Source organism: Gigantopelta aegis, chromosome 8 (genome assembly GCF_016097555.1).
Source record: "Gigantopelta aegis isolate Gae_Host chromosome 8, Gae_host_genome, whole genome shotgun sequence".
Taxonomy (NCBI): Eukaryota; Metazoa; Mollusca; class Gastropoda; order Neomphalida; family Peltospiridae; genus Gigantopelta; species Gigantopelta aegis.
Genome location: NC_054706.1, coordinates 4,509,368 through 4,533,760, shown reverse-complemented (window position 1 = coordinate 4,533,760; position 24,393 = coordinate 4,509,368). Strand labels below are relative to the sequence as shown.

Sequence of the window (24,393 nt, the reverse complement as noted above, 5' to 3'; positions counted from 1 at the left end):
GCAGGTTTCCTCTCTATATAACTGTGTGGTCCATAACCATATGTCTAACGCCATATATCCATAAATAAAATGTGTTGAGTGCATCGTTAAATAAAAAAGTTCTCTCTCTTTGTTTGTTTCGTTAACACCAGATTGTTAAGACGTTTTTCACTTGAGGAAGTGTTCACCTACAGCTCTTCCCACTCATCGTGTGGATCGGGTTAATAGCTAGTCTGTTATTTTAATTATTCTAATACTCTCTACTGGCACAGGTCCTCGAGAGGTCAACGAGGGTGCACATTCTCCACCCAAAACATCAAAGCTCTTCCCACTCATCGTGTGGATCGGGTTAATAGCTAGTCTGTTATTTTAATTATTCTAATACTCTCTACTGGCACAGGTCCTGGAGAGGTCAACGAGGGTGCACATTCTCCACCCAAAACATCAAAGCTCTTCCCACTCATCGTGTGGATCGGGTTAATAGCTAGTCTGTTATTTTAATTATTCTAATACTCTCTACTGGCACAGGTCCTCGAGAGGTCAACGAGGGTGCACATTCTCCACCCAAAACATCAAAGCTCTTCCCACTCATCATGTGGATCGGGTTAATAGCTAGTTATTTTAATTATTCTAATACTCTCTACTGGCACATTCTCCACTATAACATCAAAGTGCCCTGTAAATCTAGTAGTTGGCCTCAGATTACAGTTATCTTCCCATTTGGTTGTCCAAAATCCGGAAGTTTCACCACGCAAGTAGTCTGCTGTTTGACTGTGATTATTTCATGGCAGACAGCTATGAAGTGGCAACTGTTTGACTGAAGTGACAGGGGATAGCATGTAGTTTGTAAACATGTGTAACTTGTTGACATTGAAGACTTGTTTGTGGTAATTCCGGCCCATGCAAAAGTAGTGCTTTTTGTGTAAAATGGGTGTACTCCGGCCTGGTTTAGAGGGTGTGTCTGTTTAAACCAATATGCTGGGAGAAAGAGCTGGACAACAGGGGTTGTCCTTTTCAGGGTATGTGTCCCCCATGCAGGCAAAGGTACATACAAAACTTCACGGGCCTGCTGATATTAATAAAAATGTTATAGCCACTAAGGCTATATAGAAACATATAGCGAAATTAATTGTGGTCTGAGGCCTGATATAGTTCACACATTACACCGGTTAAATGCTTGATTCTGATGAAAGTATTATAACCAGAGAGGTGAAATTACACAGACTGATTGTGCATACCACAAGGAATATGAAAACTAATTTATTTATTTTCTAAATATTTTATTAAATTAAAAAACATTTTTTTTGAATTTATTAAAAATTAAAATTAAAATTTTCAACTTTTAAATTTCAGTATCCTCCAAAATAGCATAACATGACCTCTGATGTTACTACAGGTTGTCGCAATATTTTTTAACAGTTTTGAGCTAATAATTTGGTAAAAAAGAGCAAAAGTTGGATTTTGTTAGTCAATATTGAGATTTTTTTTTTTTTACATATTGAATTTTAATGAGTTTCTCAATTATTGCAATTGGACAGAAGATCTAAAATATAATGAATATATCACTACTAAATGTAATTAAACACTTTAAATAAATAGTATACAGTTTTTAACAAGATTAAGTACTCTAATAATACATTTCACCTACATTTATGTAAATTACACACTTCAGTCATTTTTCAAAAATGGTCTTTTTATCCTTAGAAAATCTAATAGGCTAATATTCTATGCTGTCTGAATGTATTTATTGTGTTCAGTAATCAGATGCTGGTATACTTGTCAAGTTTATTGCAGAAAATGTGCCAAAAAGGTTAACATTTGGCTTGTAATACATATGGCAGAATAATCCATAATGCATATTCAGTGGTCATTACTACAAACATCCTTCCAATCAAGAAATACTACACTGAGGTATCCCAGACACTGGCACATGACTACACTTGTTAACAGTTATCACTGGAAACTGAAAAATATGGTGCAAGTACCTCTTGGTAGGATTTATATCAGCATTTTGTGACAAAATCTTCATTTTCAAAGTTGTCGTCAACAAAAAAGATATTATGGTGTATACCTAAGTAATATCTGTAGGGCATATTCATATTAATATGCATTTATATGGACTGTTTTGCCTTTTACAAAGTGGCTACATGTCTAATACAGTAAATGAAGTAGATTAAGTAAATACAGCAGGTCAAAATTGAATATGAGGCCTATCATGTCTAATTTTCCCTGAAATTAGTGTGTGGCCCCAATTTTGTGACTTTCACCATCCCTCTGACACATTTCTAATAATGTATCATGAATTCAGTCACCATGTCTTTACTAAGCCTCCACTTATCATATCTAAAATGCAAAATTTTACAGTTTTAGATTTTTTTGTTTCTCAAAAATTTAAATTTAAGTTTAATATTTAATTAAAAATGAAGTAAAATCTAATGATTGATTTTTTTTCCTTTAAATATTTCAAAATCTTTCCAAGACAACACTGTGCAGATAGAACATATGTAGAAGAAAAAATAGCTGCTCATTGTATGAAGAAATTCCAAAATTTGATAAAGTTATTACATTTTGAAGTTGGTGTCCCTCAAGTTTCCATTGCTAAAATTGGCCATGGCAAGGCACTGTGGTAGGTGTTTTAACACAGCCTCTGTATACTCTCAGTTTAAAGGTGACATACCGATACTTACCGAGCATTGCTTTAATATGTATATCATTGGAATGCATTAGTGTGGGCCAGTTTTTAGGGGAAAAAATGGACTGATAGGCCTCAGATTACAGTTATCTTCCCATTTGGTTGTCCAAAATCCAGAAGTTTCACCGCGCAAGTAGTCTGCTGTTTGACTGTGATTATTTCATGGCAGACAGCTATGAAGTGGCAACTGTTTGACTGAAGTGACAGGGGATAGCATGTAGTTTGTAAACATGTGTAACTTGTTGACATTGAAGACTTGTTTGTGGTAATTCCGGCCCATGCAAAAGTAGTGGTTTTTGTGTAAAATGGGTGTACTCCGGCCTGGTTTAGAGGGTGTGTCTGTTTAAACCAATATGCTGGGAGAAAGAGCTGGACAACAGGGGTTGTCCTTTTCAGGGTATGTGTCCCCCATGCAGGCAAAGGTACATACAAAACTTCACGGGCCTGCTGATATTAATAAAAATGTTATAGCCACTAAGGCTATATAGAAACATATAGCGAAATTAATTGTGGTCTGAGGCCAGTTAACAGAGAAACACAAAGAACTCATTTGGTTTGAGTGGGGCAGATGTAATATTTTGGTTGGATAGATGTTTTGGGGGAAGATTGTCTATATAATTCACAGTACTTTGGAATTTTGTAGGCACCCTTTTTTAATTTGCACCCCTTCTCCCTAGAAAAATCCTGTATCGTTTTCTGCTATACGAAGATAAACAGTCGTACCGAGTCGCTCTGTGAGACTTCTGTCGACTTTCTCCCAGGACTGAGACTGGGCGGAGTATGTTGACTGAAGATTCTCGATCTGACGCAGCAGCGGCTTCGTAGCTGCAAAGAAATATATAGTCCTAAAACTTACACTGAACTGGAGGAATTTCAACAAGGCATCAAACACAACAGAAAACACAAAAGCCAGCGTAAATCAAATAGATATATTGATACAATTAAAAATATGCAGTCTTCTTAAGTACATTGAACATGAGGATGTATTATATAGTAAAAGTCACCTAACTGCAAAGGTCCATCAGTCATATGAATAATGGTAACCATGACATTTGGTAAAACAATTATGTCTAAGAAATGTTACAGTGGACACATATACTGACAGAATGATAAGCCACATAACTGGGTTTTGATATGATTTTTGTTTTTAAAATTATTTAAATTAAAAAAAAACTTTAAAAAAACACCCACCAGAAGAAACTGCCTGTGCTAGCTCTTGGTTTCTTGCTTCGTCTTCTTGGAGTTGCTGAAAATACAACACATTTGGTTCTGTGATGAGGTCGAAGGACATTGCACGACTTCCCACTCACTAACCACTAGCAATTAAAACCCACCGTCTTAGGCAGATAGCTCAGATAGCTGAGCGTGCAGGGGATAGTGTTCTTCAACCGTAATTGGATATGAGCATGGAAATATTTTCTCCAGAAGTACGACAAAGAAGTGACTTGACAAGAAGGATCAAATTTACAAAGCCTGTTTCTATCTTACACACACACAGCTATATATACAGGGAAACCTCGCAAAATCGGACCCTCTATAAACCAGACATTTTTTTCACGGTCCCTTTTTAATAATCAGTATAGAACTTAAAACTCTCTAAACCAGATACCTCTTAAAACCGGACATTTTACTTGGTCCCAAGGGTTTACAGGGTTTTTTTTTACTGTATTTACAACATTCAAAACCTGTGTTAAAACAACAACAACATCGTGCTCTCTGAATACATCCCGGTGTGGTCACCTGTTGCAGGTGTGAGATCTCCTGACGTAGCATGTCCTCTCTGCGATTGTGGTCGCGCTCGGCGCGCGTCATGGCCAGTCGCAGGTCCTCGATCTGCACGATCAGAGCCTCCTTCTCATACTTGAAGCGCTGCTTCTCCTTCTCGAGGGACATCTCGAGTTCCTCGCGCACGTGGAGCGACGCACTCAGGGCCGCCTCCTGGGCCTTGCTGTCCTGGGCTGCGTTCAACCGGTGTAACTCAGCGATCTCTCTGAAGTGTCAAATACACGTCAGTTAGCTATATACTGATATTAAACTTTATCACTTACCTAAATACACATCAGTTGACTACAAAGTTACTGAAATTAAACTTTAACACAGCGATCTCTATGTCCAATACACGTCAGTTAACTACATACTGAAATTAAACTTTAACACAGTGATCTATATGTCCAATGTACTTCAGTTAACTACATACTGAAATTAAACTTTAACACAGTGATCTCTATGTCAAATACACGTCAGTTAACTACATACTGAAATTAAACTTTAACACAGTGATCTATATGTCCAATGCACGTCAGTTAACTACATACTGAAATTAAACTTTAACACAGCGATCTATATGTCCAATGTACTTCAGTTAACTACATACTGAAATTAAACTTTAACACAGTGATCTCTATGTCAAATACACGTCAGTTAACTACATACTGAAATTAAACTTTAACACAGTGATCTATATGTCCAATGTACTTCAGTTAACTACATACTGAAATTAAACTTTAACAAAGTGATCTCTATGTCAAATACACGTCAGTTAACTACATACTGAAATTAAACTTTAACACAGCGATCTCTATGTCAAATACACGTCAGTTAACTACATACTGAAATTAAACTTTATCACTTACCTAAATACACATCAGTTGACTACAAAGTTACTGAAATTAAACTTTAACACAGCGATCTCTCTGAAGTGTCAAATACACGTCAGTTAACTACATACTGAAATTAAACTTTATCACTTACCTAAATACACATCAGTTGACTACAAAGTTACTGAAATTAAACTTTAACACAGCGATCTCTCTGAAGTGTCAAATACACGTCAGTTAACTACATACTGAAATTAAACTTTATCACTTACCTAAATACACATCAGTTGACTACAAAGTTACTGAAATTAAACTTTAACACAGCGATCTCTATGTCCAATACACGTCAGTTAACTACATACTGAAATTAAACTTTAACACAGTGATCTATATGTCCAATGTACATCAGTTAACTACATACTGAAATTAAACTTTAACACGGTGATCTCTATGTCAAATACACGTCAGTTAACTACATACTGAAATTAAACTTTAACACGGTGATCTCTATGTCCAATACACGTCAGTTAACTACATACTGAAATTAAACTTTAACACAGTGATCTATATGTCCAATGTACATCAGTTAACTACATACTGAAATTAAACTTTAACACAGCGATCTCTATGTCAAATACACGTCAGTTAACTACATACTGAAATTAAACTTTAACACGGTGATCTCTATGTCCAATGCACGTCAGTTAACTACATACTGAAATTAAACTTTAACACAGTGATCTATATGTCCAATGCACGTCAGTTAACTACATACTGAAATTAAACTTTAACACAGTGATCTATATGTCCAATGCACGTCAGTTAACTACATACTGAAATTAAATTTTAACACAGTGATCTCTCTGAAGTGTCAAACACATGACAGTTAACTATATATTGAAATTTAACAACATATGTACAGATGCTAAAGCAAGACATGTTGCCTATGAGGCCCAGCAAATGTTGGTATCTCCTAAGTTCAACTGTCATAACTCATAGACAAATGTGATCGATAACTCTACACAGTAAAGCTATATATATATATACTCTTCAAAAAAAGAAACGCAAAAGGGTACAAATGGGTTATAACTCCGATTATATGTTTCCTACCGGTTCATGCTTTGTGAATATAAGGTCATTGCATGTCCCAAACACATTCCCACGGTTACATTCGATAAAACGCAGCTACTGTACAATAAAGTTCCAAAATGTGAATATTCGCAAAAACGCAGCCACGTGCAAACCATGTCACCACTGCACGTGCGTTGTCTGCACGTGCAACATGGACACCAACAGTATAAAAGTGCAGGGTGTTCGCTTGCCTGGCCTCTGTATCTGGCCGACAGTTGACAATCCAGGACATGCCACGTCTCAGTGAACCGCAGAGAAACAATGCCATCGGCCGACTAGACGCAGGCGAATCCAGAACGGCCGTTGCCAGGGCATTCCATGTGTCCCCAAGCACCATCTCCAGCAACATGGATCAACACGTGACCTCCCTAGATCCGGTCGACCACGGGTCACTACCCCCGGGCAGGACCGCTACATCCGGGTACGCCACCTTCGGGAACGATTGACTACTGCCACCTCCACAGCAATATCAGGTTTGCGCAGGATATCCGACCAGACCGTACGGAACCGCCTACGTGAGGTAGGAATTCGTGCCAGACGTCCAGTTCGAGGTGTCATCTTAACACCACAACACCGTCGACTCCGACTGCAGTGGTGCCAGATTCATCGACAATGGCCTCAACTGCGATGGAGACAGGTGTGGTTCAGTGACGAGTCCCGATTTCTGCTCCGACGTCATGATGGAAGATGTCGCGTGTATAGGCGTCGTGGTGAACGTTATGCGGCAAACTGCGTGCAGGAAGTGGACAGATTCGGCGGGGGTAGTGTCATGGTGTGGGCAGCCATCTCACACACTGGCAGAACTGACCTGGTCCACGTGCAGGGCAACCTGAATGCACAGGGCTACATTGACCAGATCCTCCGGCCACACATCGTTCCAGTTATGGCCAACGCCAACGCAGTGTTCCAACATGACAACGCCAGGCCTCACACAGCACGTCTCACAACGGCTTTCCTACAGAACAACAACATTAATGTCCTTCCTTGGCCATCGATATCACCGGATTTGAACCCAATTGAGCATCTATGGGACGAGTTGGACCGACGCCTCCGACAGCGACAACCACAGCCCCAGACCCTGCCCGAGCTGGCAGCAGCCTTGCAGGCCGAGTGGGCCACCATCCCCCGGGACGTCATCCGTACTCTGGTTGCTTCAATGGGCAGGCGGTGCCAGGCAGTTGTCAACACACGCGGAGGCCACACCCGGTATTGACTCCAGATGACCTTGACCTTGGTGGTGTGTCCTATCACTTACTCACAATGGACTAGAGTGAATTGTGAACAATCCTGCAACATTTGGTAATTATCGGACTCACCATTCAATAATTAAATCAATTCTCCAAATGTTACGACAATGTGGTTTTGCGTTTCTTCTTTTGAAGAGTATATATTTATACTTTTTTAACTCAATATTTTTAAGCATTATAAAAAAAATAATTCTGAAAACTATATGTTAGACAGATAGTCAGAGATGAAACCTATAGTTGTCTCTGGTTGTAATGGTAGAGGAGTAAAAAATTTAAACATAGACCTAAATACAAACTTAAACACAGACATCAACCAAAAAACTTAAACACAGACCTAAACACAAAACTTAGACACAGGCCTAAATACAAAACTTAAATACATACCTAAACACAAAACTTAAACACAGAGCTAAACAAAACTTAAACACAGACCTAAATACAAAACTTAAACACAAACCTAAATACAAAACGTGAACAATGTAAAAAATACACATTTAAACCCAATCACAAATGATAAACATTGGTCTAACTATACAAAGTAAGCACAGATCTAGATCCCAAATGCTGTACGTTATCTCAAATGACAAAACCATGACGTACTTGTAAGAGCCATCAAGCGTGACCTGTAAACTGCGAGCCTTGTCGTACGCTTCTTCCAGTTCACCCTGAAAACAAAACACATCCAACTATATACTAAATACCTCCATTTTATATTACACCTGGGTTCATGCTCAAAACTTTAGTCTTAACTCAAGACTAAAATGTTCCTACAGACTCAAATCTTAACTCAAGCCTAAAATGTTCCTACAGACTCAAATCTTAACTCAAGCCTAAAATGTTCCTACAGACTCAAATCTTAACTCAAAGAGTCGTGGGCCCCATTCCACAAAGCTATCTTAACCTTTAGACTAGTGGATTCATTTTTGACAAAACCCACGTTAAGTGGGTACAAGTTTATAATTTTTACTCATAAATATTCACTTAAATGTTTTATAAATACATGAAATTAAAGTTCATATTTGAATCGTTAAGTATTATTTTTGTGGGTTTTTCTAATTTTTATGATAATTTAGATCAATTAATATTGATTAAAATCAGGGGGGAAAAAAATTGGTTTACTTACGGGCATTTGTGGCCAGCTGTCCATTATTCCCGATAACAGTGGTTTTCTGACCAGAATTGTTTTTAAAAACCAAACTACAACTCATATCCCAATATTTGGTGATTTTTGTTGTTGGTAAAATTAATAAATTTATTATCAAATTAACTGTCACAATCTGCTATCGATCACTGAAAATGACCATGACATGCCGCCATGCCAAAAATACTTGCCGAAAACCACTTTTCGAACTCAAAATTCCAAGGTATTTTCCATTTAAAAAAACAAAACAAAAGCCACTATCGTGTTAAGTAATCTCTTCTTTTTAAAATTATATTTCCATTTCTGGTGAGTGCCGTGTGCAAAACAGCGGGAAATATGAATTGGGGAATGCACTGTATACAGTGTACAGTAAGTCGACTGGCATGACGTCAGGTGAGATATCTCGCCTACAGTAGTCAGAAGGTTAAGGGTATACAGTAGTTATGCACTTAAGGTGATCTTAGGGTTAAGATCACTTTGTGGAATGGGGGCCCAGGCCTATTGCTTATAAAATGTTGAGTCTAGACTCTAGACTCTAAAAAGAGTCTGAGACTCTAACGTCATGGCAACATCATACAAACTGCATGCAAATGACATCATTAAAGATTTCAGCTTAGACTCAAAATGTTATAAGCATAGATCCATATACAGCGTGAACTATGAACTATGTAATTCAGTGTTCATCATAACATTTCGATCCTAGTTTGACTTCTGCATCCACCTGTTAACGTTTTACAGTAACTGACCCAGCACAACACGTCCATAAAAGCCCCACATACCTTCAGTGTTTCTGTTTCTTTCATCTGTTTCTGAATGGCCAGATTCAGCTGATTAATTGCTTCTGTAACAAGAAACAAAATACAACAAATAAAAATTAATCTTTATTTGGCCTTTTCAGTTTACACCAAAAACTGGTTAACTTAGGCCTTAAGAGACTTCACAATTACAATAAATGGAGGATAATAAACAAGTTATTAGTTTATGTCCCAAGTGAAATAATTATCATGAGCTTTAGCTATTTTTCTCTCTCTAAAAGCCCTTTATTTTCGATGTACTAAATGTGCATGTATATAGAAATGATGTAAACCACTTCACACTGCTCTGAATATTGCTACAACTTTCTATTTTAATCACGGTTATGGATAATGTTTCAAAAACCAAAGTTATATTTATTCTGTTTTAAAAAATCTATAATGCATTGCATTAAGTAAACATTTTATTACAAATTAAACATTGAAAACAAAGAGTTGTAACTCTTTAAACTACGTGATGTCATTTTGTTTGTTTGCTAAATCGTGATGATGTCATCTTTAATTCCGACACGGTCAATGGTTTGTAAGTGTTGTACATTACACTAATGCAGAATATTTCTTTGAGAAAAAATGAAAACAAAATTTTCTCATTATGAGTGACCGCTGGCTTAATAAAGTACAATAACTGGCAAGGTAGTAACTTTTACTAAATATCTGAGCTGTGTGTGAATGTAATGCACAATGCCGACCCTTGTGACAAAGTGTGATGAAGATCATACATAACTACACCAAGTGTTTAGTCCACAGCGTGATCTTCTTTGCATGTGATGGAAATTCTTCCAATCAAATATGTACGATTTTGTTATATCTAACTGCACATCATACACTGCATACATGTACGTGTGTGTGCCTTCAGTGTAATTTAAATTACCAAGGAGAGGCTAGATTTTGATCACATGATACCAAAATGGCAGCCCCCAGCAGCAGCATTTGAAGTGTTGATTTGTTAAAAATAATAGACATTAATTGAAGTGAAAGTGAAAGTAGTAAGAATATGTGACCCACCAGTCTGTTTAACTTCTAAATCTTCTTTTGAGGAACAAACTTTCCTCAGATGTTCAACCTCTTTGGTTAGAGTTTCCAGCTTTGTTCTACACAAAACAAAGAGAAATAGTAAATCTTGAATGTCATCAGATGGAGAATTAAAATAAACAAGCATTCGGAGAGTACTGCTAAGCAATGGATTTTCCCCCATCTAGTATGTTCAAGGGCAATAACTCTGTCACAAATAGGCCAATCTCCACGAATGTTGAACTTTGATCTGTAACTCTACAGGATAAAGTTGTACATAAAATTTCAACCTCATAGACATTGTAAAAAAAAACCTTCAGAAAACTATATTTGGGCAAACAGACAGACAGACAAACAGACAAATGGATGGATGACTGACAGAAACAAAACATATGGTCCCCTCTGGTTGGACATGTGGGATAAAACACTTTTTAAAATTGGAAAGACACTAGTGTTCTATTTTCATTGATATTTTCAAACATTTCACTCAATGTTACCTATATGAAAATATCTCTATTTGGCAGTAATAAAAAAGTAAAGTTTGTTTTATTTAACGACGCCACTAGAGCACATTGATTTTTTATTTTATCATCGGCTATTGGACGTCAAACATATGGTCATTTTGACACTGTTTTGAAGAGGAAACCCGCTGTCGCCACATAGGCTACTCTTTTTTCGACAGGCAGCAAGGGATCTTTTATTTGCGCTTCCCACAGGCAGGATAGCACAAACCATGGCCTTTGTTGAACCAGTTATGGATCACTGGTCGGTGCAAGTGGTTTACACCTACCCATTGAGCCTTGCGGAGCACTCACTCAGGGTTTGGAGTCGGTATCTCGATTAAAAATCCCATGCCTCGACTGGGATCCGAACCCAGTACCTACCAGCCTGTAGACCGATGGCCTGCCACGCTATTTGGCAGTAAAATGACAAAGCAATCATCACAGGTTAGTTCGGGACAAGCCTTAAGATAGAAGTATGCCCGTTGGCTGATCTCAAAACCGCAAATGTGGCGGTAATAAAATATTGTTTAAAGCGCAGGCTGCGTTATCTCGACTCACTTCTGGCCAGTGATAAAATATTGTTTAAACCACAGGCTGCGTTATCTCGACTCACTTCTGGCTGGTAATAAAATATTGTTTAAAGCACAGGCTGCGTTATGTCAACTCACTTCTGGCCGGTGATAAAATATTGTTTAAACCACAGGCTGCGTTATCTCGACTCACTTCTGGCTGGTAATAAAATATTGTTTAAAGCACAGGCTGCGTTATGTCAACTCACTTCTGGCCGGTGATAAAATATTGTTTAAACCACAGGCTGCGTTATCTCGACTCACTTCTGGCTGGTAATAAAATATTGTTTAAAGCACAGGCTGCGTTATCTCGACTCACTTTTGGCCAGTGATAAAATATTGTTTAAACCACAGGCTGCGTTATCTCGACTTACTTCTGGCTGGTAATAAAATATTGTTTAAAGTGCAGGCTGTGTTATGTCAACTCACTTCTGGCCGGTAATAAAATATTGTTTAAAGCACAGGCTGCGTTATGTCAACTCACTTCTGGCCGGTGATAAAATATTGTTTAAACCACAGGCTGCGTTATCTCGACTCACTTCTGGCTGGTAATAAAATATTGTTTAAAGCACAGGCTGCGTTATGTCAACTCACTTCTGGCCAGTGATAAAATATTGTTTAAACCACAGGCTGCGTTATCTCGACTCACTTCTGGCTGGTAATAAAATATTGTTTAAAGTGCAGGCTGTGTTATGTCAACTCACTTCTGGCCGGTAATAAAATATTGTTTAAAGCACAGGCTGTGTTATGTCAACTCACTTCTGGCCGGTGATAAAATATTGTTTAAACCACAGGCTGCGTTATCTCGACTCACTTCTGGCTGGTAATAAAATATTGTTTAAAGCGCAGGCTGCGTTATCTCGACTCACTTCTGGCCAGTGATAAAATATTGTTTAAACCACAGGCTGCGTTATCTCGACTCACTTCTGGCTGGTAATAAAATATTGTTTAAAGCACAGGCTGCGTTATCTCGACTCACTTTTGGCCAGTGATAAAATATTGTTTAAACCACAGGCTGCGTTATCTCAACTTACTTCTGGCTGGTAATAAAATATTGTTTAAAGTGCAGGCTGTGTTATGTCAACTCACTTCTGGCCGGTAATAAAATATTGTTTAAAGCACAGGCTGTGTTATGTCAACTCACTTCTGGCCGGTGATAAAATATTGTTTAAACCACAGGCTGCGTTATCTCGACTCACTTCTGGCTGGTAATAAAATATTGTTTAAAGTGCAGGCTGTGTTATGTCAACTCACTTCTGGCCGGTAATAAAATATTGTTTAAAGCACAGGCTGTGTTATGTCAACTCACTTCTGGCTGGTGATAAAATATTGTTCAAAGCACAGGCTGTGTTACGTCAACTCCCTTCTGACCAGTAATAAAATATTGTTTAAAGCACAGGCTGTGTTACGTCAAATCACTTCTGGCCAGTGATAAAATATTGTTTAAACCGCAGGCTGTGTTATCGCTACTCACTTTTGGCCGGTGATAAGGGCGTCGTTCTCCTTCTCCTTTGCTCTCAGTTTCTTGATGATTGTATTGCTCTGAAGCTGCTGTTTGGAGAGTTTCTCACCTGCAAACACAAACAACATCACAGGTGAACAGGTAACGTCACCTGTACACTAACAATATATTTAACACTATTTGGAGAGTTTCTCACCTGTAAACACAAACATCACAGGTGAACATCAGGTAACGTCACCTGTACACTAACAATATATTTAACACTATTTGGAGTGTTTCTCACCTGTAAACACAAACATCACAGGTGAACATCAGGTAAATTCACCTGTACATTAACAATATATTTAACACTATTTGGAGAGTTTCTCTCCTGCAAACACAAACAACTTCACAGGTGAACAACAGGTAACGTCACCTATACACTAACAATATATTTAACACTATTTGGAGAGTTTCTCACCTGTAAACACAAACATCACAGGTGAACAATAGGTAACATCACCTATACACTAACAATATATTTAACACTATTTGGAGAGTTTCTCACCTGTAAACACAAACATCACAGGTGAACAACAGGTAACGTCACCTATACACTAACAATATATTTAACACTATTTGGAGAGTTTCTCACCTGTAAACACAAACATCACAGGTGAACAATAGGTAACGTCACCTGTACACTAACAATTTAATGATGTTTCACAAATTTGGTTTTCACTGGTCATTTCGTCAATTACTGAGATCCATGATGTTCACATGGATGTTGTTTGAGAAAACCCGACGCCTACATGCAGATGGTAGCAGCAGCAGCAGCCAAAGAAATGGCGACCTGCTGTCTACTAAAGAAAACTCTTGTCATCAACAAACCAATAAAAAGCACCATTCACAAGAATTCTGTGAAATTAAATGTCTTGCCTACAATAAATGTTTTCAGTGCACTGTGATGAACAGCCATCGGTGTAACTATAAACCAAATTTCATTGACTTAGGACTTACAGTTTGTGAGAAACTATCTAAACATATAGGCATTTTAACGTTAACCCAGAGCGAGTTTTAACGACTCAGTGGGTACATGTAAGACCACTACACCCTCTTCTCTCTCACTAACCACCAACAACTAACCCACTGTCCTGAACAGCCATCGGTGCAACTATAAACCAAATTTCATTGACTTAGGACTTACAGTTTGTGAGAAACTATCTAAACATATAGGCATTTTAACGTTAACCCAGAGCGAGTTTTAACGACTCAGTGGGTACATGTAAGACCACTACACCCTCTTCTCTCTCACTAACCACCAACAACTAACCCACTGTCCTGAACAGCCATCGGTGCAACTATAAACCAAATTTCATTGACTTAGGACTTACAGTTTGTGAGAAACTATCTAAACATATAGGCATTTTAACGTTAACCCAGAGCGAGTTTTAACGACTCAGTGGGTACATGTAAGACCACTACACCCTCTTCTCTCTCACTAACCACCAACAACTAACCCACTGTCCTGAACAGCCATCGGTGCAACTATAAACCAAATTTCATTGACTTAGGACTTACAGTTTGTGAGAAACTATCTAAACATATAGGCATTTTAACGTTAACCCAGAGCGAGTTTTAACGACTCAGTGGGTACATGTAAGACCACTACACCCTCTTCTCTCTCACTAACCACCAACAACTAACCCACTGTCCTGAACAGCCATCGGTGCAACTATAAACCAAATTTCATTGACTTAGGACTTACAGTTTGTGAGAAACTATCTAAACATATAGGCATTTTAACGTTAACCCAGAGTGAGTTTTAACGACTCAGTGGGTACATGTAAGACCACTACACCCTCTTCTCTCTCACTAACCACCAACAACTAACCCACTGTCCTGGACAGACAACCCAGATAGCTGAGGTATGTGCCAAGACAGCGTGCTTGAACCTTAATTGGATATAGGCACGAAAATAAGTTCAAATGAAAGAGGAAAGTTAGTGCATGAAAATAGTTTTGGGAACAAAAAGATAAATATGTTCCAACAGATCATCTCCTACACACAAATAAGTAAATGCACACACACGCACACATACATGCACACACACACGCACCATTATTCAGAAGTGCATAGTAATTTGAAAGACAACGTTTCCATGCTATCACTGAAACCCCCCAAATACTAACCTTCTTGTCGAAGTTCTGCTATAATTTCATCCTTCTCTGCTAGGACTGCGTGCAAGTTTACATCAGCCGACCTACAATAAAACCACACAAACATTAACAGTTAGTCTACTGCTAGGACTGCATGCAAGTTTACATCAGCCGACCTACAATAAAACCACACAAACATTAACAGTTAGTCTACTGCTAGGATTGTGTGCAAGTTTACATCAGCCGACCTACAACAAAACCACACAAACATTAACAGTTAGTCTACTGTACTGGCGGTTTGTGTATTGTATGTCGTAGCTTACCAAATGCAAATTATAGTTGAATTTGACAAATATATTTCATTACTGACATGTTGATGTTTTGCTGCCTAACAAAAGACCAGTTAAATATTAACTGATTTTGGAGAAGAAATAAAAACATTTGTGTGACAGAAACATTTCCGATGGGAGAAGTAAAGTTGAATTTGAACTGTTTTTCACGTGCTCATATAACCCAAAGTTTTCTAGCACACCTCTCACGGGCTTAATCTTGACTTCTCCAGTGACTAAGACTGGAACAGGAGAGGGGAGGTAAGTTTGGGGTGGGCGGAGTTTGTAATAAAAGTTAGAAAAAGGTCAAAGACCTAAGCCAAAACAGAAAAGTAAAAAAGGTGATATACTTGTACTACAGGACACACAGATGTTGATAGTTAATGTAGAGCTTCGGATGTTCTGACTAAATTCACCAAAGTGCAGATAATGATTGCTGTCTAGCTCACAGCCTGTGGTATGTAAAACTGGAGCCAGCAGTCGGCACACAAGTCGTACAGACATTCTGATTCAAAGATGTCATACATTAAGACTGCCAGTACGAACAGACCACAAAAACAAACACTCGGGATTCCTCACCTTAATGCACACTCAGTAGCACATGGACATACATTACTTGATAAATAAATGGCTTGTTTTGTCTGTAACTATAATACATACACACCTCTTAGTTAGCTCTCTTTGTGAAGTTTCTAACTGTAATACATACACACCTCTTAGTTAGCTCCCCTTGTGTAGTTTCTAACTTTAATACATACACACCTCTTAGTTAGCTCTCTTTGTGTAGTTTCTAACTGTAATACATACACGCCTCTTAGTTAGCTCTCTTTGTGTAGTTTCTAACTATAATACATACACACCTCTTAGCTCTCTTTGTGTAGTTTCTAACTGCAATACATACACACCTCTTAGCTCTCTTTGTGTAGTTTCTAACTGTAATACATACACGCCTCTTAGTTAGCTCTCTTTGTGTAGTTTCTAACTGCAATACAGACACACCTCTTAGCTCTCTTTGTGTAGTTTCTAACTATAATACATACACACCTCTTAGCTCTCTTTGTGTAGTTTCTAACTGTAATACATACACACCTCTTAGTTAGCTCTCTTTGTGTAGTTTCTAACTACAACACATACACACCTCTTAGCTCTCTTTGTGTAGTTTCTAACTACAACACACACACACCTCTTAGTTAGCTCTCTTTGTGTAGTTTCTAACTGTAATACATACACACCTCTTAGTTAGCTCTCTTTGTGTAGTTTCTAACTGTAATACATACACACCTCTTAGTTAGCTCCCCTTGTGTAGTTTCTAACTTTAATACATACACACCTCTTAGCTCTCTTTGTGTAGTTTCTAACTGTAATACATACACACCTCTTAGTTAGCTCTCTTTGTGTAGTTTCTAACTGTAAAACATACACACCTCTTAGCTCTCTTTGTGTAGTTTCTAACTATAACACAGACACACCTCTTAGCTCTCTTTGTGTAGTTTCTAACTATAACATATACACACCTCTTAGCTCTCTTTGTGTAGTTTCTAACTATAATACAGACACACCTTTTAGTAGCTCTCTTTGTGTAGTTTCTAACTATAACACATACACACCTCTTAGTTAGCTCTCTTTGTGTAGTTTCTAACTGCAATACATACACGCCTCTTAGTTAGCTCTCTTTGTGTAGTTTCTAACTGCAATACATACATGCCTCTTAGCTCTCTTTGTGTAGTTTCTAACTGCAATACATACACGCCTCTTAGTTAGCTCTCTTTGTGTAGTTTCTAACTGCAATACATACACGCCTCTTAGTTAGCTCTCTTTGTGTAGTTTCTAACTGTAATACATACACACCTCTTAGCTCTCTTTGTGTAGTTTCTAACTGTAATACATACACACCTCTTAGCTCTCTTTGTGTAGTTTCTAACTGTAATACATACACACCTCTTAGCTCTCTTTGTGTAGTTTCTAAGTATAATACATACACACCTTTTAGTTAGCTCTCTTTGTGTAGTTTCTAAGTATAATACATACACACCTTAGTTTCTAAGTATAATACATACACACCTTTTAGTTAGCTCTCTTTGTGTAGTTTCTAACTGCAATACATACACACCTTTTAGTTAGCTCTCTTTGTGTAGTTTCTAAGTATAATACATACACACCTCTTAGTTAGCTCTCTTTGTGTAGTTTCTAAGTATAATACATACACACCTTTTAGTTAGTTCTCTTTGTGTAGTTTCTAACTGCTGCTTGATGCTCTCTTTTTCCTGGAAATAAAAATATATAATTGGATACTTCCTTCGCAATACCAATGTATGATAATACTAATATCTCGACTCTTGTTATCTCATTAGTTGAGGATACCTCAAGGCTGAGAAGTGGTCACACAAACCTATGTTTATCTTGACCCACCATTATCTCCAATAACTTCATTTGGTACCTTCAACATCAAGAGAATGAGTAACTGATTTGTAATATACTGTTACCCTAAGAACAGTGTGCATTTTGTGTTTGGACCGAATTACAATATGCTGTATCATCGGCAAAAAGGCCAATGTTAAAGTTAGTATTATCAGAGTAATTTTTATTTGTCATTGCTTTAACCAAATCATTAATAAAGATACTAAACAGTGTGGGAGCAATGACAGAACCCTGGGGAATTCCATTTTCCAAGTTCATGATGTTGGAGAAAGAGTGTTTTGTAGAATATACTGTTACCTTGAGAACTGCTTGTGTTTTGTAGAATATACTATTAACCTGAGAACTGTCTGTGTTTTGTAGAATATACTGTTACCCTGAGAACCGCCTGTGTTTTGTAGAATATACTGTTACCCTGAGAACTGCTTGTGTTTTGTAGAATATACTGTTACCCTGAGAACCGTCTGTGTTTTGTAGAATATACTGTTACCCTGAGAACTGCTTGTGTTTTGTAGAATATACTGTTACCCTGAGAACTGCTTGTGTTTTGTAGAATATACTGTTACCCATAGAACCGTCTGTGTTTTGTAGAATATACTGTTACCCTGAGAACTGCTTGTGTTTTGTAGAATATACTGTTACCCTGAGAACTGCTTGTGTTTTGTAGAATATACTGTTAACCTGAGAACTGCTTGTGTTTTGTAGAATATACTGTTACCCTGAGAACCGCCAGTGTTTTGTAGAATATACTGTTACCTTGAGAACTGCTTGTGTTTTGTAGAATATACTGTTAACCTGAGAACTGCTTGTGTTTTGTAGAATATACTGTTACCCTGAGAACCGCCTGTGTTTTGTAGAATATACTGTTACCCTGAGAACTGCTTGTGTTTTAGAATATACTGTTAACCTGAGAACCGTCTGTGTTTTGTAGAATATACTGTTACCCTGAGAACCACCTGTGTTTTGTAGAATATACTGTTACCCTGAGAACTGCTTGTGTTTTGTAGAATATACTGTTACCCTGAGAACCGTCTGTGTTTTGTAGAATATACTGTTACCCTGAGAACCGTCTGTGTTTTGTAGAATATACTGTTACTAGTGTTTTCCCTAGCTTGTTTTAGCATGGTGCAGCACCATGCCTCAATAGTCTAGCACCATCTTGCCTTAATCAGCGCCATGCTGCCCTGAGATTAAACAAGCCTTTTTCAGTAATTAATTCTAAAATTGCCTTTGTAAAACACCCAAAAAGGTGTTATTAATTTATAAAATATTCCTTTTATATTTTTTGCCATTCATTTATTAAAGCAAGCACATAAATTACATTAATGTTTATTTCAATTAATGTTTGTGTATTTTCACAAGTGCCTCGAAAATGGTGAAAATGCCCCAAAAGTGTTTGGTCTACCATATCTTGCCAGATTTCTAGGGAAATCACTAGTTACCCTGAGAACTGTCTGTGTTTTGTAGAATATACTGTTACCCTGAGAACCACCTGTGTTTTGTAGAATATACTGTTACCCTGAGAACCATCTGTGTTTTGTATAATATACTGTTACCCCGAGAACCGTCTGTGTTTTGTATAATATACTGTTACCCTGAGAACCGTCTGTGTTTTGTGTTCGGACTCGGACAGTCTCTTGGTGAACTCCTCGGTCAGCGTGTTCAGGTCAGCCATCTCCGAGTCGCGCAGCTCCTCCATCTGCTGCAGTTGACTGTAACACACAAACGCCAGCAATCACTAGTGATCAATCACTAACCAACACACAAAAACACCAGCAATCACTAAATAATACACACAAACACCAGCAATCACTAAACAATACACACAAACACCAGCAATCACTAGTGATCAATCACTAAACAACACACTCATTGGCAATCACTAGTGATCAATCACTAAACAATACACACAAACATCTGCAATCACTAAAGAACATACACAAACATCGGCAATCACAAGTGATCAATCACTAAAAAACACACAAACACCGGCAATCACTAGTGATCAATCACTAAACGACACACACAAACACAGGCAATCACTAGTAATCAATCACTAAACGACACCCACAACCACCAGCAATCACTAGTGATCAATCACTAAACGACACACACAAACACTAGCAATCACTAGTGATCAATCACTAAACGACATACAAACACCAGCAATCACTAGTGATCAATCACTAAACAACACACACAAACACCAGCAATCACTAGTGATCAATCACTAAACTACACACACAAACACCAGCAATCAATCACTAAACAATACACAAACATCAGCAATTACTAGTGAACAATCACTAAACAATACACACAAACATCAGCAATCACTATTGATTAATCACTAAACAATATACTCAAACATTATCAATCACTAGTGATCAATCACTAAACAATACAAACAAACATCATGTCACTAGTGATCAATCACTAAATATAGGTATGACTGGTTTCTAAATCCAACTGTTTTGAGGTTAATCATATTGTAATACTGCAATAAACTGGTAAACCTGTAATGTAACCCTTACATTATAACATGCAATCATTCTAACCGTGCTCACATTCTGACAATTGTGCATGAATTGGGTGTGACAGTACTCACTTTCTGAGAAATGTGTATGAAATGGGTGTGACAGTACCCACTTTCTGAGAACTGTGTATGAAATGGGTGCGACAGTACCCACTTTCTGAGAACTGTGTATGAAATGGGTGTGACAGTACCCACTTTCTGAGAATTGTGCATGAAATGGGTGTGACAGTACTCACTTTCTGAGAAATGTGTATGAAATGGGCGTGACAGTACCCACTTTCTGAGAATTGTGTATGAAATGGGCGTGACAGTACCCACTTTCTGAGAATTGTGTATGAAATGGGTGTGACAGTAATCACATTCTAAGAATACTACAATCAATGGGTGTGACAGTACTCACTTTCTGAACATTTTAATTCCCTTCCCTCCCCCCCCCCCCCCCCCCCCCCCAAACACCACTACAGCACATTGATTTGTTAATCATTGGCTACTGGATGTCAAATTTTTTTCCACTAGTAGCAAGGGACCTTTCATATGCACTATCCCACAGACAGGATAGCACATACCATGGCATTCTGAAAATTGTGCATGAAGTGGGTGTGACATAAGTGATCCCTTTCTAAGGATACTACAGTACTTCTGAGAATACAACACACAGGGAGATGGGGTGGGGTTACTCACTTTCTGAGAATACAATACACAGGGGGAATGGGGGTGGCATTACTCACTTTCTGAGAATACAACACAGGGGGATGGGGTGGCATTACTCACTTTCTAAGAATACAACACAAAGGGGGATGGGGTGGCATTACTCACTTTCTGAGAATGCAACACACAGGGGGATGGGGTGGTGTTACTCACTTCCTGAGAATACAACACACAGGGGGGTGGGGGTGGCGTTACTCACTTCCTGAGAATACAATACACAGGGGGAATGGGGGTGGCATTACTCACTTTCTGAGAATACAACACAGGGGGATGGGGTGGCATTACTCACTTTCTAAGAATACAACACAAAGGGGGATGGGGTGGCATTACTCACTTTCTGAGAATGCAACACACAGGGGGATGGGGTGGTGTTACTCACTTCCAGAATACAACACACAGGGGGGTGGGGGTGGCGTTACTCACTTCCTGAGAATACAACACACAGGGGGGTGGGGGTGGCATTACTCACTTCCTGAGAATACAACACACAGGGGGAATGGGGGTGGCATTACTCACTTTCTGAGAATACAACACACAGGGAGATGGGGTGGTGTTACTCACTTTCTAATACAACACAGGGGGATGGGGTGGCATTACTCACTTTCTAAGAATACAACACAAAGGGGGATGGGGTGGCATTACTCACTTTCTGAGAATGCAACACACAGGGGGATGGGGTGGTGTTACTCACTTCCTGAGAATACAACACACAGGGGGGTGGGGGTGGCGTTACTCACTTCCTGAGAATACAACACACAGGGGGTGGGGGTGGCATTACTCACTTTCTAAGAATACTGTTGGCCTCGAGAAGGTCATTGTTTTCTTTACTCAGCTGGACGAGCCGGTGTTCACGGTGTTGCAGGATCTCTTCCTTCTCGGCCAGTTTCTGAAGAACAAATCACACCAACGTAACTACAGTGTCATCCTGACTTGTAACAACAGAGTTACCTACTCTCATCTTTTACTTACTACCAGTGTTCCAGGCACGTGTGCACAGATTTTAGTGGGGGAGGGGGTTACACTGTGGCAAGCCAAGATTAGGGGGGGGGGGGGGGGGAGGTCAAGATATGCTCCTCCAGAAAATATATTTTTTAAAAAGAGAGAAAATATGCTTGAGCAGGGAGGGGTCTCAACCCCTAAAACTCACCCTGCACACACACGTGCTGAAATGTATCAACTTTGTTTCCATGTTACTATCTGTTTGACTTGGACATGGTAACACAATGAGGTGACTTGAGGCATGAGTTAATGGGAGAAGGTGGAAAGCATGTTTTTCTAAGAACCTCCAGAATCACAATGTGTACATCGTTTTGTTTCGTTTGTTTTTTGTTCATACTGAAAAATTATTGAGGTCAATTGATAATGATGTTGTGTATGATTGTTTTTGTAAAGGTTATGTCAGATGGTGCAAATGTTGTTGTAATGGCAGACACTGTAACGAGGTCTAACTCTGTTACCTTAACATGTGCATCGAAATTAGTTCCAGGTGCAATTTTAATGTATAGGTATAACATATATGCAAATGCATATGCAAACAATGCATATGTACATAAGAACACCTGAACAAGTGTGCTTTCTTAACAGTGAACTTTATTAAATGCCATGAACATTGTTATACTAACACCACCGAACACTGTTATACTAACACCCCCACCCCACCCCTATGAACATTGTCATACTTATAAATGCCAAGAACATTGTTATACTGGACTTATATAAACATTGTTATACTGGTTAGAAAAAACAATATGAACATTGTTATACTGTTAACAAACAATATGAACATTGTTATAGGGTCATTCCATGTCAAATCACCCCCAAAAAGAGGAATTTTTAACCTCACCCCCTCAGATTTGTCTGGTATTTTGTTTCTAGGGTGGTTATCGGACCAGCGGTTTGGGTGCTACAGCCCGCACATTTTGGCAAAAATCACCAAAATATAGACTACATGTATCAAGTCCACTAATGACAGGACACAAACAAACTTGAAATTTTTAAAATTAATTAATTACAATACACCAATGATTGATTAGAAGTGTTTTAGAATAATATATGTACACTTACATGTTTGGAAGCAGCCTCAGAAAGTTGTGAATTTGAAATAAAAACACCCCAGAACTTTCCCCATTGTGTTAACTTGATGAACATGTGCTTGTTTCGGGTTCACACTTTGGGTTTAAGGGGTTCAGAAACTGCCACCTGGAGTTAACTGAATGTAGCTATGTACTAAACCATACAACAGTATCCATGGACTAGGTTCTCATAGAATGAATGCATTCATTATAACACATGGAAAATGATCAGTTAGGGGCCTACATTTTGTAATTATGGTGTATATCATCTATAACTGAGGTTTACGGTATACATTAGAATGTTCCAATATTTGCTACATTACAAAATTTGCCATAAATAAATATGGGCATGGCTCAAGTTTTTTAATTTCCAAATTTAATTATTGTTCAATATGGTCAATAATATGTTCGTGCCAAATTTCATGAATGTTTAATGTCTGCTCATAGTTAACGGGTTAAGTAGTACTAACTAAATTGGAAGTTAAATTGCATGGAAAAAGTTTTTTCAATTTGCTTTTGTGGACTACAGAGGAATATTACATCTCAGTGGTTATTTATTTATGGACATTCAAATATTGCCCCCCCCCCCCCCCCCCCCCCCCCATTTTTGCAAAAATGGGCAGGCCATAGCACCCAAACCACTGGTCCGATTGAGCTCATCTTTGAAATTAAGCTTTCTCAGACAAAATCTCCCTAGAAAGCATGGGTTAATCCCATTGAATGATTTGACATGGAATGACCCTATACTCAGGTGTGTGTATAGAAGGGGATTAGGGTCGAACCCCTCACAACAAACAAGCAATTTTTGTTAACTTATATTTTCTGCCGTGATGACCCACTAAAACGTTCACTTAACATTGCACAATTTCCTGCACACATGCCTGATACTGGTAATAACATGAACAAATGATTATACCAGCTGGTAACTAAGAAACAAAACATCATAGAAATGTAGTGTGAAGATTATTAGAAAGACATATGAAATTACACGTAAAATAAAACAAAAACATGTGGGAGTAAACTACAAATAACTTTTGAAAAACAACAAACT

At 38.3% G+C, this 24,393-nt stretch overlaps 1 protein-coding gene across 4 annotated transcripts in view; it reads right to left on the bottom strand.

The window, feature by feature from the left end:
* LOC121379444 (TATA element modulatory factor-like) overlaps positions 1-24,393 on the bottom strand; it is a 66,777-nt gene that overhangs the window by 14,922 nt on the left and 27,462 nt on the right. For all 4 annotated transcript variants that reach the window (XM_041508087.1, XM_041508086.1, XM_041508084.1 and 1 more), the window contains 11 exons: positions 22,053-22,156; positions 19,621-19,738; positions 17,820-17,875; positions 15,316-15,386; positions 13,157-13,253; positions 10,605-10,690; positions 9,567-9,628; positions 8,247-8,311; positions 4,412-4,661; positions 3,863-3,917; positions 3,395-3,496 (listed from right to left, as the gene is read on the bottom strand). In XM_041508087.1, coding sequence (XP_041364021.1) covers positions 3,395-3,496; positions 3,863-3,917; positions 4,412-4,661; positions 8,247-8,311; positions 9,567-9,628; positions 10,605-10,690; positions 13,157-13,253; positions 15,316-15,386; positions 17,820-17,875; positions 19,621-19,738; positions 22,053-22,156 — 1,066 coding nt within the window. The remainder of the gene's footprint in view (positions 1-3,394; positions 3,497-3,862; positions 3,918-4,411; positions 4,662-8,246; positions 8,312-9,566; positions 9,629-10,604; positions 10,691-13,156; positions 13,254-15,315; positions 15,387-17,819; positions 17,876-19,620; positions 19,739-22,052; positions 22,157-24,393) is intronic.